General features: G+C 37.8%; 1 protein-coding gene across 2 annotated transcripts in view; it reads right to left on the reverse strand.

Annotated features, from left to right (window-relative positions):
* LOC108234101 (Kv channel-interacting protein 2) overlaps positions 1-19,839 on the reverse strand; it is a 103,572-nt gene extending 83,733 nt beyond the window's left edge. Inside the window, exons 1-2 of one of the 2 annotated variants that reach the window (XM_017413029.3) lie at positions 19,470-19,839; positions 19,274-19,373 (exon numbers count right to left, since the gene is read on the reverse strand). In XM_017413029.3, the coding sequence (XP_017268518.1) occupies positions 19,274-19,346 (73 nt within the window). In that variant the 5' untranslated portion in view covers positions 19,347-19,373; positions 19,470-19,839. The remainder of the gene's footprint in view (positions 1-19,273; positions 19,374-19,469) is intronic. The other variant, XM_017413032.3, reaches the window with a different exon arrangement.
* Positions 19,840-20,138: the final 299 nt, after the last annotated feature.

A 20,138-nucleotide genomic window follows, 5' to 3' on the forward strand; every position in this document is an offset into this window, starting at 1 on the left:
AGATGTGATCCGCCTTTTTTTATGTTCATTTAGCTCAGCAAGTAAGGTTAACTGGCTCATATATAAAGGGGTAACCCACCTACAGTTACTGTATCTCACATGGACACAATAACATGGAAGCAGAAATTTGCACAAACTTTACAGATTGTTCATTACTTGAAGAAGAAGACACTGTACTTACAGTATAGGTGGCTCGACAGAGTCCACTGCAGCTACTCGTAAAGGGGAAATATTCAACAGAAAGTTGGAGAAAATGTCCTTCATGATCATTTTTTTTTTGTGTCTGAGATCCAAATCCCCAGAGCCATAAAATCTGCATGAGCTTCATGAGTGTGTGCATGTGCGCTGTAATTGTTTATCAGCCTGAGTGTGTGTGTGAAGCATGCCAAATCATTGTCCCCCATGTCTTTTAGTGCTGGGAGAGCAGAGGGAAGAGGCGACCCAGAGATCCCCAATTCAAACTGCAGCTGGAGCAGACCGATAAGACAAACCGTCTCCCCTGTCAGAACGAGGCTGAATGGGAGACGGGAGGATTGGGTAGAAGGAGAGAGGAAGAGTATGGCAGAGAAATGTCACACATTTATAGGAGCTACAGGGATGTATATGTATGTGTCTGTGTGTATCTGTGGATGTGGGTGTGTTTAAAATCACACTTTCATATCGAGCCATTAGCCAGTGCCATTACACAGACATATTTCCCATCTGTCTCAAAGTTTTTCAAAGAACGGTACTCAAATTGCCGAAATTCTCTGTGGTCAGGAAGAAACAAGCTCAGCGGTAAAAAATAAAATAAAACACATTTCTTGCAAGAAAAAGCTGCCCATTTTCAAGTATGACTCACACGAGAACCTGCACTGTAACACACAGACCAGAGAATAACAAGAAAAGTATAGATAATAGACAGAGCAGGAAAATCCATCTGAAGTTTAGCTTGGTTATATGACAGAAAACTGGATGATTGTGGAAACTATATCACCCAATTTTCTAAAGCAAGTAGCTATACTGAACATCCACGCATTCTCATTTTAAAGTCATTTTTATGGTCACTGTAAGGTGAAGTAGGTGGTTGTAAATGATTCTGAGATGCCAGGATGCTGACATTTCTTCTTAAAGCATATTAAACTTAAACCTATTTTTTGGGGCTCTCAAATATGAAAAGGAGAAATAATCCTTGGAATTCTGGGTGAAAGAAACCACAAAAACTGCACCAATGTAACACCACTGGACACTTCTCCTCATTAAAAGCAAATGCGCTTGTTTTTGGAGCTAATGTGTAACAATAAAATGAGTGGTCTGGTGTGTGCATTTCACTAACTGTAATATTACTTGCAACTTCCCAGGTGGCCTAACCACTGGTATTTTAATTGTATTGTGTTTATCTGCTGGTTTGTTTACATACTGAGGCACAAGCACAGCAGACAGACCCTGGAGTACAATGGGAGAAGCTCTGAGAGATGACAAAAGAAGATGCCAACCTGCAGCAAGAGACCAGGAACAGACTGTCCCAAGCAGACTGGAAAGAAAACAGTACATGGGACACCAGGGGGGAGAATTTTAATTTCATCCATCCATGGTAATTCCCAATTCTGTCAAAAAATCGTTGCATGTGATGACAATGAACAGGTCTAGACAACTGGCAGAGAGGTGAGGGGAATGGCTATAACACTTTGGATCAAGAGGAGTCCATTTGGGGACATTCTGACACTTTGAGTCACTCACTGTGCTGAAGTGAGAATAGGAATTATTTGGTCATTGTTGTTTTATTTATTATTATTATTATTATTATTATTATTATTATTATTATTATTATTATTATTATTATTATTAACTTGGGTGACACTACATAACACAGCCTGGTACTTATGAGGTACATGACAGGGAAGTATCCTGCATGTTACTCTATAAGTACCCTGTAATTACCTTGTATGTTACCCCAAAGGTACCCACGTTACTCTGTATGTACCCCATAGGTACCCCATAGATACCTTTTAATTACCCTGTATGTTATCCCATAAGTACTATGTAAGTTTTAGGTCTGTACCCCATAGGTACTAGGCTGTATGATGTATTTGTACCTTAACGTACAACAACACTGTTCTAAAGAGGTCATGTTTTTGAAAATAATCTTGGTAATTTGTTCTCACTTCAGCTAAATGAGCAGAAAGATTTCTGCAGAGTTTGAACCTGTTGATGACAAAGTTGGAAAATGGCTGAATGTAATAACAGCAATTTAATGTGCAGCTCTGATAAACACTATTGTCCTGGACATGTTTGTTCACCTCTTCAAAGTCAGCTGGAGGAAAAGACCGAGCCAGCTGCGACAACCTCTAAGCTCCCCACACAGTTAATAAACTGTTTATCTTGTGAGAAGAAAAGTATTTTACTTAGATTGCCTCTGTTTTTGCATAACAATGCTAATCAGATATTCAAAGCCTCACACATGCAAATAAACCAGAAGTTGAGGAATAATATGCCACTGATTAGGTCACCACCCTAGATAGTAATAATATGTCTATATTAATGCTAAATTTCAGCCATCTACTGCCACTTTGTTGTGCCAGTAAATGTGGAAAAAGAGCACTTTTATTTTGCCTTGTCAGATTATATTGTAGGTGTTTGATGCCAACATTTTCTTTTAAGAATATATCCTACTGTGACCTTAAAATAACCTGCAAAAAATGTGCAGCTAAAGTCTCTGCTCGCTGGTTTGTGCGCACAAACAATGTGTTTCTGACTGCAACTCAGCATATCGCTTTCATCCATAACACAATGTGAAAAGCAATCCTACTTGAGTGAGTGGAGTGGAAGCCTGTACTTGCGAACAGCAGCTGTCTTTTTCTGACAGAAAACGTTTTTTTTGTTGTGCTGGCTGAGGATGAGGGTGCTGATAATGGGGGTGAGCACGAGAACAGAGGCAAGGGGGATTTTTGTCATTGCTTTTCTATCAACGCTGCCACAAAGCGGGTCACAAATTCAATGAGAGGAGAAGCTTGTTAGAGAAGGCAAGGAAGATTTCAAACTGAGCCTTGATGGATTGCGTTTTAACTAAAAACTGGAAAACAAATGGTGTTGTCAGCATTACGGAGGACCTTCAGATATGTATGATACAACATTTTAGTTTTGTTTGCACCTTCTTTAATCTTTGCTCTTTAAATTAGTCTCCACTTTATACAAAGTATTAGGACATTAAGAGATGCTGCCAAAATTATTCATCATTATAGTGGAAGGTCATTTATGGGAGACTTGACCATATAGGTAATAGGTGTATGAAGCTGGTGGAGTGAGAAAGATTTGCAGGTGCTGATGTGTTGCAAACATTATACCGAAAAATAGAAAGAAATTGAAAGGTTTATTTCATGTCAGATACAAATTTAACACAAAATCAGCATCACCTTTTCAGTTTTGGTAGTACACCACATTCAAGGGAAATATGAGAGGGAATGAGAAAAGGACTAAAAATATTTTTGCATAAGCATTATACTGACAGAGCCAGAATAAGAGGCAGGTGAGCGGTGACAGAGCTTCTTTTCTAGCTGCTTGGAAGGGATGACAGAGAGCAGCTGTGGCATTATATTCCTGAATCAACAGATCAGCAAGCATCAGTCTCACCTCCGCTGCGTGTGTGTGTGTGTTTGTGTGTCCTCTTGGCCTCAGTTGACTCACTGGAGGATCATGCACATCTTACTAAATGGATGCCGCATTAGCCTAAAAGACTTGGATTTGGTTCACAGATGATATCAGAGCTTTTGAAGTTTATGGTCATCTGAGGATCTACAAATAACTGACCCACGGGGTCGCATTAGACGTTATTAAATTGCGGCTGCATACAGCCTGTAAGATTTTTATGTTTGTGATTTTTCTATCTCATTGCCCACATTGCATTTAACTGCTTATAAAGATGTTTTTTTTTCCTGACATAAAAATTTATCTGAGGCCCAACAAATGTTTGTTTTCATTCCTATTAGTATGATAAAAATAATTGAGAGGACTCTAGAAATTACTTCAATCCAATTCTCTCTTTCCTGATCACACACAGAGCAAACAAGGAACGTTTGATCTGCTTTTCACAGAGAAGTAAGACTTTTTGTTATCATCATTATTATTATTATTTTAGCATTTGTTCAGAAAATACAAACTGAACATGTTTGAATGAGAAAATGTTTCTACTAATCTGAATCTCAGTCATATTCAAGTGAAACTAAAGTTCTTGGCTACTTAAATAAATCACCCGAAAGAACAAGAAATCCACAGAACTATTAGACATAATGTCATTTAAATACCAACAAAGGTAAAAACAAAGTTATCATTTCAGACTGTCTCAAAGTATAGAGTGCTTTCATGTCCAGGACACTTTTATTAAACAAGATTTCAAATCATAAGAGTTCAATTAACTGGTTAGGTTATAAATGTCATTATGTATTTTACCAATTTACACAGTGATATCAGTAAATATATAGAAAAAGATTTCAATATAAATTGAATTAGGCATTTATCTAACTGTAATTTGATTAATGGGTATTTGTCATTTTTAACTGTTAGAAGAATGTGAATCAGTTTATCACATAAACTCTGAAACAAGAACGATATGAATACTTTTGTCACACAGTGAGGAAAATATTAGTAGAAACTAAGTGCCTCAGAGTGTGCACTTATGAAAAACAGCATGCTGGTGAGGGTATGCTAATGATACTGTTACCGCAATGGGTGGTAGCTTTAAGCTGAATTGTTCAGACCTAAGAACACCTGTTGGTTCTTTGTAAAAAATAAAAAAATTATTTAAAAATTCAGGCATTTTTCAAGTCTGGAAGCAAAAAGGACACAATATAATATTAGTTCAGTTCTTCTGTTACCAGAGCACACAAACAGCAGGCAGGTTATTATTGGTGTCTGGTTTACTGTTATAAAACTTACAAGCAGCTTGATGATGCAAATGGTTAGAGGTGATTACTGGTGTAGGTGGCTGAAGGTGCTTTTAGACAAAAAACTTCAAGGGGCTCTGAGATTATTTGAATCTCTTAGCAGGTCTAAGCTTTACTTACACCTGTTTTTCCACTGAGGTCTGAGTAAAGCTTAGAATAGACAGGGTTATGTCTGCTGTTGTGTATCGCTCCATCATGCATGAGTATCAGAGCTGATGCTGGTAACAAAGCAAATTAAAAGCAATATAACCAGTAAGAGCATTGCAGTTGCATTCACTACAAATCTTCTAATGGTACACATTTCTATGAGGATGTGGGCACTTTTTGTTTGTGGAGCTACAAAGTACAAGATGTAACAGCTGTAAAATAATTGGAGGAAAAATGTTTTACTGCTTCATATCATTACTTTGTCTCCATTAAAGCTCTTTCCTCTGCCAAACAGGAAGCAAACAAGGAAGAGTGCCTCAGCCCCATTCAATTTAAATGCGGTAATGTGTCACATTTCTACAGTTTGAAGATTTCTTCTTTGCACTTGAGATTCAGAGATTTAGAAATTTAGTTTCTGGAGCTTGTTTGACTTCTGCAGCTCATTTACTGCGACTCATCAGCTGATTAAAGCTGCATGAATGACTGAGTTTGAATGTTGTGTTTGCAAACAAAACAGTTACTCCAGTGGTACCATTTAAGGTTTGCAAAAATTTAACAGATATAGCAGATATTAAAAGGAAGGTTAGCAGGTCAAATGGTGTTTAAAAACAAGTATTGCATTTTTTAATTAGATTTGAAAAGAAACAAAAAGCCAGTGCAGAGAAGCCACCAGAGGTATGATACTATATAACAACCATCTGTTTTCTGTCAGAAGGCAGGCTGCTACATTTCGTAAAGGAACTTTAGTAATGACAAAGAACCTTTAAATGTAAAAATCTTCCAAGATTTCTTGCAAACGAGTGACAATAAGAACCTAATGAGCCATAACTGTTTAGGTTGAAGATTAAATGATCCAGATAAAATGATTTGTGTTTTGCTTTTAGTCAGATTAAAGAAATTTATCTTGATTCATGTTTGTTTGTCTCTCAGACAATATAGCAAGTCCTGAAAAGAAGCATGGCTATTAGCTGGCATAGGAGAGAGATTTGAAGAAAGTAATATAAAATAATAAAAAGGCAATGATGTGGTTTTTTGAGATCAGGATGCAAAATAAGAAGAAAATGGCACCAAAAGCTAATTTGAGGGGACACTTCCTGACAGCCTGGTCTTTTTATTCTTATCTGATAGGTATGACTAGAAATATTTAAAGTGCTGCCCCGTTAGTACCAACTGGAGTCAAAACGTGAAAGAAGAATGCTGTGATGTGGGATAGCACCAGGACAGCAGCATTACGGGAATCAGGAGTTAAAACCAAGTCAGTAAAAACTCTTAAAAGAGATGAGTAAGATAAGACTTTTTATGGCACCAACACAATGACTTTCCCTGCAGAGACAGAGAGTCGTGTGTGGGGTATCTGATGTCGCACATTTCCTGTCATTAGTTCATCCTACATCCCTCCTCTGACTGCTTTTTGTGGATCTCCGGAACAACTTCAGGAGTCCAGAAAACAACTTAAAACAACTTAAAACAAAACTGGCCATTGGAATCAATATAAGCATGTGATGCAGGACATTATGCTGCTTGTTCTACAAGAATTTTTATAAACAATGTCTCAGATTCTACCATCACCACCACAGATGGTTAGAAAGGTACATTTTCTACCCTGAAGCCAAAAATATCAAAAACGAGGAAAAAACAGTTAGCAATTAGCCAGGTGAGTAGTAATTAGCCAAGAAGAGAGAAAAAAAAAGGGAGAGAAGTCCCTCGCTTATTACAAATGAGCACAGCCACACACTACAGTTAACAAATTATTTGCAGATGGAAGTATTGTGAGATATTCTCTCTCATTTCAATACATTCTTATGTTTCTCATACAGGTGTGAGTTAAACCACGAGTGTCACAGGTGTCCTTTGACGAAAAGAAAACAAAATTCAGCGCCCCTCTCTCAGTTGTAAAACATCTTGCAAAAAAAAAAAAAGTAACAGGCTCATATTTCACCATATGAATTTTATGTCGACCTCATTAATAATCATTACCCTTCTTAATGACTTTCTCTGTGTGCAGCGGAACGTGTACTCCACTTCTCCTTAATTCACCCTCATCAGAAGTAAACATCTTGTGGTTGTAAATAAAATAACTAAAAAAAACAAGCTTCAGACAGACGTTAAGGACTTTTTTCTTGTTTTGAATACTTAGTTAGTTAGATAGTTAGAAAGTTGGCTTTTTGTGCACTAGATCAAATAATTTTTAAAAAAGTAACAATTTTGAATTTAACAAATTTTTTTAAGAACCTTCTTGACTCTTGAAGTAAACGTATTAATCTAGTCAATAAAGAATAACTTTACTATACTATTAACTAAATGTATGTTTAACAAAAGTAGGATTTAATCAAATATCTCCCATTTTCAAATTTTTCTTTGTTTTCCATTTTTGTTTTTTTCTCTGTGCTTTCTTTCTTGTGTTTTCTGTCTATAAGATTAAGATCAAGCCCAAACCTTAATGTCAGAGGCTGTTGAACAGCTCCAGGTTGGTAATGATTCCGCTGCTGTCACGACTGTCACTCCACTAATCAATCAAAGCCACCTTCGTGAGAGTTTGTGTGTGTCTGTCAATGTGCGTGTTGATTAGTAGACTCTATTTGCTCTTATGAATGTCAGTGCTGGGCCAAGGTGCCTGGGGAGAAGCACTTCTGGAACATCAAGTTTCCTTGTGAGTAATCGGTTTACCAGCAAGAGAGGGAGAAACTGACACGTAAATAGGACTTTCAGGCCCCCTGAGCCGACCAGCAATTACTCAGACCAAGTAAAGTCAAAGAATAGGATAAAAGCAAATTAATTTTACATGTAAACAAATGCTTGACCCATGAAGTCTGCATCTTTATTATTTAAAGGAGGGCATAGTTCAGCATGGCTGCCTGCAACACAGATTGGCTCAACAGTCGACTCAGGACACAAAGTTCAATGAAGCTGAACGAAAAAATCCCAGTTCAGCATTCCAGCAATTCTCAGAAACCTTCTCCCATACAATTGCATTAATACCTTGAACCATATCACAGCCTCCAAAATGTAATTGGTTTCATTTCCCTCCACCTTGTCACGGTGTGCATATTTAGCTGGTGGGAATTTGGCTGACTACAGCATCTCTCCAGGGAGAGAAAGACCAGGCTGTCAGGAAGTGTCCCCTATAACAACCTGGCCTCTGGCTGACAGTACAGCAATGATGAAGGCAGTCATTTTAAGGCCAATGTGAGGGCAGTGCAGGCATGCCAGCGAACTAATGATGCTGGCTTAACAATTTCTGCTCACTGCACAGATTACAACATCATGCAACATGGAGACCAGGTTCAAATTAGATTTCATCATCTATAGTATCATCTGCTTTTAGCATTTATTACCAACTGGTTTTACTTGTCTACACACAGTGAAAGAAGGATTAGCAGGGCCAACTGTGAGATGAATGTGTTTTTTGATAAAGGCACTTAGAGTTTACCTGGAACAGCGTTTTCGTTTCTAAATATTTATTTTGTAGTCTTATAAAACCATAGTAATCTAACTACCTGCTTCATAAGCACCAGATTGCAGTTATTTTCTCAACAGAAAAGGATACTAAGGACTATCAATGAAATACACATCAGTCTACCTTCACAATTTGTAATAATTCAAAATACATTAAATTGATCATAAGAGTTGTTTTGTTTTTTGGTCGGTGTTGTTTTTTTTATCGCTTTTACCTAAAGCAAGAACTCTTATTTGCAACTCATTATAAAATTGCATTTGATTTTCAAAGTTTATCTCAAAAACTGCCCTCCGATTGATTCTGACTTTTAGAACTGACTGGTCTGTGTAAGCCTAGACATCAATGTTTTCTCAAAACTAAACTGGGTAATTTGTTGCCCAAATTTAACCAAAGTGGAACTGAAAACAGTTCACATTTACTGACAGCGAATGTATATTAATGTCAGTAGTAACACAACGTTTTGTCATAATGTTGCATTGTACTGACTGAAAACAAAATGCAAGTCTGCATTAAAAATTAAACTGAGTCTAAAAATATGATCGAACAACAGTACTGAACAGGATGCAGACAGTTCTTTGGGATGAATTTTGTGTTCTTATTTTTACATCTGAGAAAGACACTTCAATTGTATGTAGTTGATGCATTTATTAGAAAATAAAATTTAAAAGACTAACATGTTTTCCTAATCTTTAAAAAGGTTTTACTGCACTGTTTAGTATAGGACTTTTAGTACTTTCAGTCCAGGTGAAACTCTCCAGACAGCTCAGAGTGAAAAAAGAGAAAAAGTAGAAGAAATTCTCAATTAGACTTTCCTTGATTGGCCTATCAGTTATACACTGTGTGCACAGGGAAGCAGCAAGTTTGTTCTGACTGCTGGGCTAATTGGCAGATATTGATCCAGATTTTCTTTTTTTCCACTGTGCTTCCTTTTCTGGCCAGGCACATGTGTGAATATGCGTGCACCTGCTGTGTTTGTGTTTCTGCATGCCTCTTATTGACTGGATCTTGTCCAACGTTCTGTCAGGACTAATAGATTGATTGTAAGACAAGCTGCTGAGTTCTCCCACACCAACAACCCACAAGCCAAACCCCTGTGTACACGTGTTTTTCTGCTTGTTTATGAGTAAGCCTGTTTTTGAGTACTTGCTTTTGAGGAAACCCCCAGCTTCCTCTAATCAACTCCAACACTTGGCTGTGCTGTCAAACACACAAAAATTATTTCCCAAGAACCTTCAACAAATAGGCTTTCGGTTTTCTATTCATTAGGCTATAATTAAGTTATTTTTTGTTTGTGTGGCTTTTTATTTTCACATAAACTCAACCTGGGAACAGATAATCGCACACTTTTCTGTGTAACTACTTTTTTTTTTTTTTAAACACACAAACCATTTGAATGGGCTACCATTTTTTTTCTGAAAGGAGAAAAGCTAGCAGCTCAGACCTTCACTCTCCTCCAGACATCCATCCCCACCCCCTCAAAACTTACAATGACAGTCACGTGTACCCTTCGGTCTTCCTTCTACACAAATGTGTACAGCTTCAATCAGCCCGAAACATGCACGGTGATAACAGCGAAATTTGTTATATGGATAGAAAAGGCTGCAGCGCTGTAAAAAACTCAGTATTTCATTGTCTGGCTCTCCTCTGGTCATTCCTCCTCTCCATTCTGATGAGTTACTCTCCTTTTAATAGAAACTGGCTGAGCTAATGGACGGAAAATCATCCTCTAATGCAGATCAGATGTTGTGAGTGACAGAGCAGCAAAGGAAGAGATAGGCTCAGAGTGAATGACACGGGGGCTCTGTCACACTCAAACACACTTTCTGTCAGTCAGTCAATCAGTTGCTTGTTGATAAACATCTCCGACAGGGTAGTGAAGTGAATCTGATGTCGGGGAAACAAAGAAAATCCTCTGACTTCCCAAACCGATTGAGTTAAGTGTTTCTTTCATCTCTTGCATCTTGTTGCCCCTTAATCTGTCTTCAGAATTTGAGACCCTCATTGACTTTTCCCAAACAAATCCTGTTTGCCATTCCTGTCTTGATATTCCTGTTGCTTTGCTCTTCGCTCTCTCACCTCCTTTCCTATCCGTTTTCTTTCTTCCTGAAGGCATTTCCAAATGAATGTGTTTACAGAGAAGGGGAGCTGGAGAAGGAGAAGAGGTTGTGGCACCGAGGGAGAGGTTAGCGGGGCTTATTTTAATTAACGATCGCCTGGCCCCTCTCTAGATTCTATCAAAGATTAAAACTTGTTAGGATTGATTTTGGCTTCCCGCCCTATTAAGCTACGGCCCCGCTGTGTCCTGACAGAGCTGGAAACGGGAGGCGGATGAGGGTCGGGATGGTAGGCTGGACAATGAGAAAACTATCAGCTCACAAATACATGAAGGACATAGGAGGCATAAGAAAAAGTTAAACAATGATGATACTTTTTTTAAAAAGTATGAAAACCATGTGAATACACTACATTCTATAATATCACATTTGATTGTGGAAACTTCAGTAAAGGTAAATGATCCATAGAAATATTCAAGGCCTAGCATTTCATGTCACCTTTCATTTTAGGCTAAGATTATTTTCGGTTGAAAAATGAGGATGTAGCAGTTATGGTCAAACCTTGAAAATAACATTATTCTCAATATCATGCAACATTGCAGTATGTCATACCATTTTAGCACAGAATCTATAAAATGAACTGCATTCTAACTATTTCAGTGTTTTCTAAGGTATTTTAGCTGAGAGGACCTTGAATCGGACTGGCCCAGAAGTGCATCGTTATTTTCATAAAGCTTCATTAAAATCTATTAAGTGGTCAATGGGATATTTTGTGAAAAGACATACAGAACTGGCTCCAAATAATTAATGGAAACATTTTACACAAAGATTACTGTTCACCTTTGCCTTTTGGGCATGTGGTAATAATAATGGTAACCAAAACATATGGAACAAAAGTAATATTTGGGCAAATTACACTAACATTTTATTTCAAAATGCTAATGTCTAGTAAGGTTTCATTTAAAGAGGCCTAAATATAAAAGTCAGCCAGAACTGAGGTCCTAAATGGACTAATTCTGTAAGAAATAGGACAAAACAAGAACAACAATAAGGCAAAAATGATATGAGTTGTACAATATAATTGTTAAAAAGAGCTCTCATATTAAGAAAACTAACAAATGCAGGCTACCAAATTGCGTCACTGGGATTTACCTGACAAACGCAATTGTGTCTGCATCTAAACTCATCCTTTTTCTCTTTGACTCTGTCCTCTCATATTCTCTTCATTTCATCTTTCATTATCTCATCCTCTTTCCCCCCTCAGTGATGTAACTAATGTGACAGATGAACCTAAGAAAATCACTGTGAGTACTCCTCCATGAACGAATCTATTCATTTCAAATCAGCAGTTTCAGGCTTTCTGAGCCTGGAACCAATATAGGATCCTCGTTGAGGAAAGTGTGTCACACATGTCTTGGCACATAAGATGGCACTTTAAATCAAGGCTTTTTAAGCTGAGCCAGTGGTCATTATGATTTTTCTTCAGCAAAAAGTGGAATTCTAAAGAAGGAAGCTAGCCCAACAATGACGGCAGGGTTTGCCTTTGAAGGAGTTCAGTCTACCAAATTAAGATTACTCGAGAAGCAGATCTGCTCCACTCATGAAAGTTGGGTTATCATGCAACTTCCAGGCTAGCAAATACTGTAACACACTTTCACTTCAACTTCTTTTTATTTTAATAATGTAAAACCTGTACTTCAACTTATGTTAGAAAGTTAGAAGAATTAGGTTCAAACTTACTTTCCCGTTTGTGCATATATGTGAGATTATCCAAATTTTGATGTTGCAAAAAGAATAAACTTTGAAGAGAAGCACAACATGGAAGATGTAATAAAAAAAATCACTGCAAATTCCATTTTGTTTGCAGCTCATCAAAGATGACAAATGCAGCTCTTTACTCATTCATAATTATTATAATGTTGTGTTTTATTTTACATTTCATCTATACTAAGGCCTTGACTTCTATGTGAAGTCAAGGCCGTGAGAAGTAGGGTTGCAGAAGGTGCTGTAGAACCCCCAAATGGGTGTCAAAAGACTTGCAAATGCATTTCCAATTAAAACATAAAAAACATTTTAATAGTGCTGCATATTTTTAATTTCCTGTGATATTTTAGACATTATTGAGTTTGTGTTATTGAATACAGTATCTCTGCGCAAAATCTTTCAACTGTTTAAAACCTCAAAAAAAGTGGGCAGAGCAACATTAGGTCATGATTGCAATATACAGCCATTCTGCAAGAAGGTTGCAGGAGCGCTTCCCATCCTGGGAGGAGTTTGCATGTTCTCCCTGTGCTCACGTGGGTTTACTCCGTGAGTAAACTCTGGTTTCCTCTCACAGACCAAAAATATGGATGTTAATTTAGTTGGTAACACTAAAATTGTCCGTAGGTGTGAATGAGAGCATGAATGGTTGTCTTGTTTGTCTCTACGTGTCCCTGTGATGGGACCTGTCCAGGGTGTCCCCTGCCTCTCGCACAGTGACGGCTGGAGGTAGGCACCAGCTCACCGCAACCCAGAAAGGAGAAGCAGGTACAGGAACTGGATGGATATTCTTCAGATGAATGTTTAGGGTCATACACGTTCACACATACTCACAGCACCTCCCAAGTGAAACACAATCTCATGGCTATGTGTAGACTGCATACAGGCAAGCAGGTTTTAGTTTTTTCAACACTGAATTTGAACACTGATTTGCTAAACTCAGTCAAGTGCTTCCAATCATGGTGTTTGTGCACATGCATCTTTCTTCATTTCACGTTCATGTTGTGAATGTATGAAAACAGTTCATGACTTTGCTTGTGCTATTATGCATTTGCAATGAGGAGCCTTAGTGTGCGAGTGTTGCATCTGTTTGTCTGTATTGAGCACTGGCAAGAGGGCAGTCAGATTAATCTATGAGATGGACATTTTATTCTGACCTTGGAATTGTTTGAACACAAAATTACTCAGACATATAAGCAATGCACTGCTCTTTTTTTTTCATTTATACAGTTTTTAAAGCTAGATTCAGTTGACCTTCACATGCTCTTATCCACATTAAACAGTGTTCAGAGTGAATTTGTGTTCTTGGTTTTGATAAATGATTTATCAGTAAGAAAAATAAAAAGGGCCATTATCAGAAGGACTAGAACGTTAGGAGCCCGAGGGATGAATACCAGTAAAAACACTTCAGACAAGGATGAATTTTCATAAATGGGCACTTAACACAGCTGGTTAGGCAGTTACAATGAAGAAAAAAACACAACACCCCACAGAACAACAAAATAAAATGATAAAGTGCATAAAAAAATAGTCGATTTATTGTCTCTGGTTCAAGCCTTGGATGTCAGATAGATTGGTTTATAGTTGGAGGCCAGTTTATAGTTATATAATTTTCTGTCCTACCACATAATGAGGTGAATAAGATGTTCTGTCATCAAAAGATAACAGTTTTCATAATCCTCCTCCAGGACCCATAGAGCTGGCTCTCCATCCAGTTCACTGGAAACTCTTGGTGTTTGATGGATTATCTTCTTAGCATGACATTTGACCCCAGAACCAAAAGGCTAACCGCTGAACAATATAACTTCCCGGTCCTTCTGACAGGGTTCAAAGCAGAATTTAACATCAGTATATCATCTCAACCTGCACAGACTCAGGGCTAAGACAGAGTGTGGATGCTATGAGAATCTAAAAAGACAGACAGGGTGACAGCAAAGAATGGTCAGCTCAGATCATGTAACTACTAGTTATCCAGTTAGCTAAGAAAAGGCCAAATAAAACCATTCATTTTTGTTTTCAAGTCCAATGCTGAAAGTTCAAAAAATAGAAAGCATATCAATACATTGCTGGGCAACTGTCATAATCCATCCAAGTCAACAGAAAAAAAATGTTGGCATGTTAAGTCTCTGCAAACTATAAATATGTATAATTTCATTGTTTCTGAATCAAAGGACCATAGTCACACTCCTTATTTGTCTCGTCTTGAAGCTTTGTCCAAAACCTTAGGGTTAAAGTCTGTTTTCAACCAATCTACGGTCTATGGCATTCATCATATTAAACAGTGAGAAGTGAAATTAAATTTCCTAAATATGAATAATAACATAATAATCAATAAAAATAAAACAATGCACAGAGCACTGTTTTGGTTTTTTTTTGGCAACATTACATTTTTTCCTCCAACATTACAATGCAGACCTTACTGCTGTTGGCAAACTAAAAGCTCTTGAAAGTCAAAGGAGGATGTGCTCTCTGCACCAAATATTGCTGCCAAAGGTCTGTCAAAAAACTGACCCCAAAAGTCAACTTTTGAATATATTCTTGCAGAAGCCTTTAATTTTTTGTTGTTTTGTCAGCAAATGCCAGAAAACTGTAGAAGGTGTGAGTCACATTTCTAAATCCTAAGCACCAGTCCTTTTTTTCCCCTCTATTATTCAAACAGGTATACCATGAAAGATGTTTGTTTTATTCATTCAGGCACAATGAAAGAGAAACATTATGGTGCTGTGTGCAAGTTTGATAATGGTCTTTTATGCTTTTTGTGGCTTTGTGTTGGCTAAGATGTTGGTTACATTCCTAAGTAAACACAGAAGGAAATGTAAATTTAAAAAAAAAAAAAATGTTTGAACACGTGTGATCATTGTTATAACTGTGATATTTGTATGTTTGACTGACGTGAATCTTTACATTTCAGATATATAATTTGTTAAATGTCAGATTTATAGTGGTGATCATACACTGCCATAAAAAAAAACCCTAGACTGGCTGGATTTGAAAAAACAACCTAAGAATAAAGTAAAATATAGAAAAGCTTTCTGAACATCTGCTATAACTTTTTTTCAATTTAAAATGTTTAAACCTTGAAATATAAAACGACTGTCTCAATTAGGCATCCAGTGATGTACACTTTTAGTATGTAATAAAAAAGAGGGATGATTGGAAGACTGCCTGCCTACGACTGCTGATTTCGCCTTTAGGTAATATTCTGGGCATTGATGAAGAAAAGAGAAGCATGGCAGGCTTTAGATAATAGCTGCATATACGATATCAGGTGTGTGTTACTCCTTGTGTGTGTGTAGGTGATATGAGTGTTGATTGTGGCTGGTGAGGTGGAAGAGAAGGTTACTGCATCGCACGTCTATAATTACATCTCATCTCTCAGCCAGCGCACATAAAGACAATGAGGAACGCCACGCTAATACACACTCCGACACACGTGCTCACACAGAGGGGCGCATTTCATTACAATGTAGCAGGCTGAGAGGGAGTTATTTCTAGAGGGCTACATTTTCACTCAAATTGGAATTGGAGACCACCCACACTGCAACACAGGTCAGCTTTGCTTCAAGCGCACACACACACGCACACACACTCACCACACTCACTCACTCTCACAAGTCACTGGTAAGTAAGAGGAATGACTCACCTGGAGTTGTCCTTCCCCCACACAAAAAAAACACCTCCATTTTTGCTAATAATGCGCTCATTTCATGCTACCTTGTTTTTGGGGTTGGTTGGGATAAAGCAGGAAACCACCTGCCAGACGTGTACACACAGTTAAAGTTCTCGGAAATTCTAGCTGATGAAAAGCTGTTAATATTTTACCATAAATGGCATTATTTTTACTATACTGTCATACATTGCTATCACAGGTTTTACAATGCAATCCCAGCAACAGCAACTACTGGTATTTTACTGTAAGTTAAACAGTTTTTACTACTCCTCATTATAGTTTTTAAGTTGAAATTCTGGCATTGTGTTAATTTTTTCTGAAAGAATATATCAGATTGATTGTATTCCTGTTTAAAGGTTGTTTACCATAAACAGATTTACAATGTTGTGTTTATTTTTACTGAAAGATTTGCAGTATTTCTGTTGTTTAAAGATTGATTCCTCAGCTGTGAAATTTACAGTTTTGAAAAATATACCATATGGTGTCATACATTGTTATTGTATTTTTTTATGTGAAATTCTAGCAACAGCAGCTGCTGGAATATTATTTTAAAATCCACAATTTATTTTATAATGCAGTCAGCATTTAAAAAGTGTAACAAAAACTCTCTCTTCTTTCTGCTTTACATATATTGGGTCAACCTTGTCTGCACTGTTTTCTTCTGTTTTACCTTTCAGATGTAGAGCCTAAAGTGTAAATCATGAAAAAGTGTTGTCCGTCTGCAACATCTCTAAATAAAAGTTTCAGTCTGGAAGCAAAAGGAACAACCTTCCTGATGCCTCGCGCTGCCTCCTGTTAACTTTGAGTGATCTGCTGAATGCCCTGATTAGGAAATATGGACTTAAATAAATAATGCTGCTTCTGCTGACAGTTTAGTTCTGTTTACTTTTTTTTTAGCAAACACAAATGCTTTGTTTAATGTGCTGAAGTAAATGGATTTTGTGGTACATCATGTGATTTTTGTTTCTTTGCCCTAAGCAAACAAAACAGAACTCTCTCTACGTTCCAGTGCATTTAAATTACACATGAAAATTAATAAGGCTATAAAGTAGAGTAAAAGAAAAGCTAAATTTAAGATGACTTGTTTTACTCAGCTGTGTAAAAGTAAAAGGAAATAATTCCAATAATTCTGCAAAATTATCAGTGTTATCTCAAATACTTATGTTAGAATTGTAACAGATGATTCATACTGAGATACTCTACAGTTAACTGCCTCCACAGTATAAAAAAAAATACCATATACAAAAACTAGAATTACTTCTCCGTTATGTTAGCTGCATCTCATATTTTTTATATTGACTCATGGTAGAAGTGAGCCTAATAACCACGCAAACCATCAGGACTAAGCATGTTGGAGAGTTGACAGTGTCTTAAAAAGATGAATTGACCATGCATTTCACAGCTTTGAAAAAGTCATTAACTCAGCCAGAAGTAAATTGCTCCGGCACAGTGAATGACTTAGTGACGCATTCTCTCTCCCTCATTGCTCAACTTTTAAAAAAGCAATATGACTTCTTGTGGACAGCCAGACACGGGGCACCATTTCAACAAGCTGGAATGAAAAGACGGAGGGGGTGCTGGAAATGGGGGGGGGGGAATCCTTCTGAAGAGTTTAGGTTTACATCACAGAGTTTAATCTTCATGCTGCCACTAATTACTAATCATCTTTAATGCCCTCCTTAATCCAGTTCGTACTGCATATTATCTGCAGCTGAATATGGAGATGAAAGTAAAGTTGTGAGGAAAAGTTGAAGGGAGCCAACAGGAGAAAAATTCAAACAAAACTTACTGACTGTTCAAATCAGTGGTGTCCAATCCTGGTCCTGGAGAGCCACTATCCTGCATGTTTTAGATGTTTTCCTGCTCTTCAAGTTCTGCAGAAGCCTGTTAATCACTGATTCATTCGAATCAGGTGTGTCAAAGCAGAGAAACACCTAAAACATGCAGAATAATGGCTCTCCAGGACCAGGGTTGGACACCACTGGTTTAAATGGTAGGCTTGCAGAAAACTAAACCTAGGTGTTATTATAGATAAAAGCCTTTAATAAATATGACATTTACAGATAAAAAATAAATAAATATGAATCCCCTCTTAGCTGCTAAAGTGTGAATTTGCAAATAAAAAGATTGGCTCAAAGCAGCCTGGACACGCATATCTTCACTTCAACAGGTCTGCAATGTGTTTAGGCTGTATGGATTTAATTTAGACAGGTCATTTAGATAGGAAAACAGTGCTTCTATTCCCAGAAGATAAAGATAGAAGAAGATAAGAGAGCCCTGCTGACTCTGCTGCGATCACAAGGAAACCACTAAAGAGATCAGCTCAACTTACATCCGTGTTCAAAGATTTGTCAACAGGCAGGAACTCACTGAAGTGGTTCGGTTTAATGTTTAGTTCATTTGTGTTAAAAAAAAGGAAAAAAAGCAGAAGGAGGTAGCTAAATATAAACAGGTGTTTCACTTCAGGCATCTGGTATCTGGACCAAGTTTTTTTTCAATGAAACTGAAGCTCAAACGCAAAATTACGCACAAATTCCCTCCGTCCTAAATTCAACATTTACTTGTGTGAATAACATCAGCCTCTTTTTTTTTAGGCGCAGCACTGACCCAGACCTCTGCAGGTAAAACTCATGAGTGTGTGACAGAAGCTTCTGTCTGCAGTGATAAGACACCAAAGCAGTGGAATGTTGTCAAAGGCGCGCAAATTGGTCAGGCAAGTGTTCGCGAACCAGAGCACTTTTTTTAGATATAAAAGGTTGGTTTCCCGTTGCTGAGCCAGAACAAAAAGCATACTTTTTTTTCTAAAATTTTAAACAAAAACAAATCACTAGTCTTAGCATTACGCACAATGAATGCCATGCAACACAGAAGGAAAAAGATTCAATACACATATTAACTGAATGCTGTTTTAACTTGCGTCCTTTCTTGATTTAGTATCTTTTGGAAATAGGATTAAGAAATAAACACTTTAAGGGGTAACAACGAACTAAAATAGATCCGTTTCAGTTGCCATGGAAGTTGAATATTAAAGTGCAATAAACACGTTTTTTAAAAAAAAAAATGTGAATCAATACAATCTAATCTTGTGGGAAAAAATAAAAGAAAGAATAACATGATAGGCTACAGGTTGTGGCGTTTAAGAGCCACCTGAAGTTCGGTAAACCAGAGTCAGATTTTCGGCTATTTATACTGAATCTTTTTCTTTGCAGGTAAAAAAAAAAAATCAAAATGCAAACACAACACCCACAGTTTCTGATCCACTCACCCGTCAGCTGATCATAGGATCCGTCCAGCTCCCTGGAGTCCGACAAGCTTTGGTCACGGTTTTTCGTCTTCATATTCCCAGTGTGCGCCGGTATGTGGAACTGTGGTGAGCAGTTCAGATGTTAGCTATTCTTGTTTTTGTTTTTTAAGTGTTTCTATATAGCGCCTTAGATGGAGGGTGAATGCATGTACACTACCGTTAATAAGTCATATTTGCCCTGAAGAAGAAGGAGCTCGCTGGGGTTGTGGTTATCCTCCGTGGCTCTTGCTGGGTGCGCTCTCTGCGTCCGGCAGCTGAGTGGAGCAGGCGCGCCTCTGCTCGGCGCTCTCACACGGACTGGCACTCACGCACGCACGCGCTCACTTGTGTGGCACGCAGAGAGAGTAGGCGAGAAGTGGATGCACACAGATCTCATTTGACTCGTTTTAAGATCTTAAAACATCTAAATGGATAAAGTCTGAATGGCACTTCTCGTCATCTCGCCTATATACATTTATCCTATTATAGGTCCTTCTTACACAATGGATCTTGCATGTCCATTATGTGACCCACATAATGGACAAATCCCAAATAATAACCAAATCCCATCTCCTCCTGATGTTCCTCACTGAGTCGGAGTCATGTCGTACAGAGACATCAGCAACAAGGAGCACACTGCTGCTGCCAGGCAGAGGTTCTGTCTATATCTGATCTATAAATACTCACATGCTCTGGGAAGCCTTGTCTCCATCCCTTTTCTTCCTCTCGTCTCTCTGGTTCAGTGTCTTTGTCTCTTTTTGTCTCACTCACTTACTACAGTCAGACACTCAGTCACAATCTTTCTGTGATGCAAGGCTTTGACATTACGCCTTCAGTCCTCTCTCCA

This window comes from Kryptolebias marmoratus, linkage group LG22 (genome assembly GCF_001649575.2).
Source record: "Kryptolebias marmoratus isolate JLee-2015 linkage group LG22, ASM164957v2, whole genome shotgun sequence".
Classification (NCBI taxonomy): domain Eukaryota; kingdom Metazoa; phylum Chordata; class Actinopteri; order Cyprinodontiformes; family Rivulidae; genus Kryptolebias; species Kryptolebias marmoratus.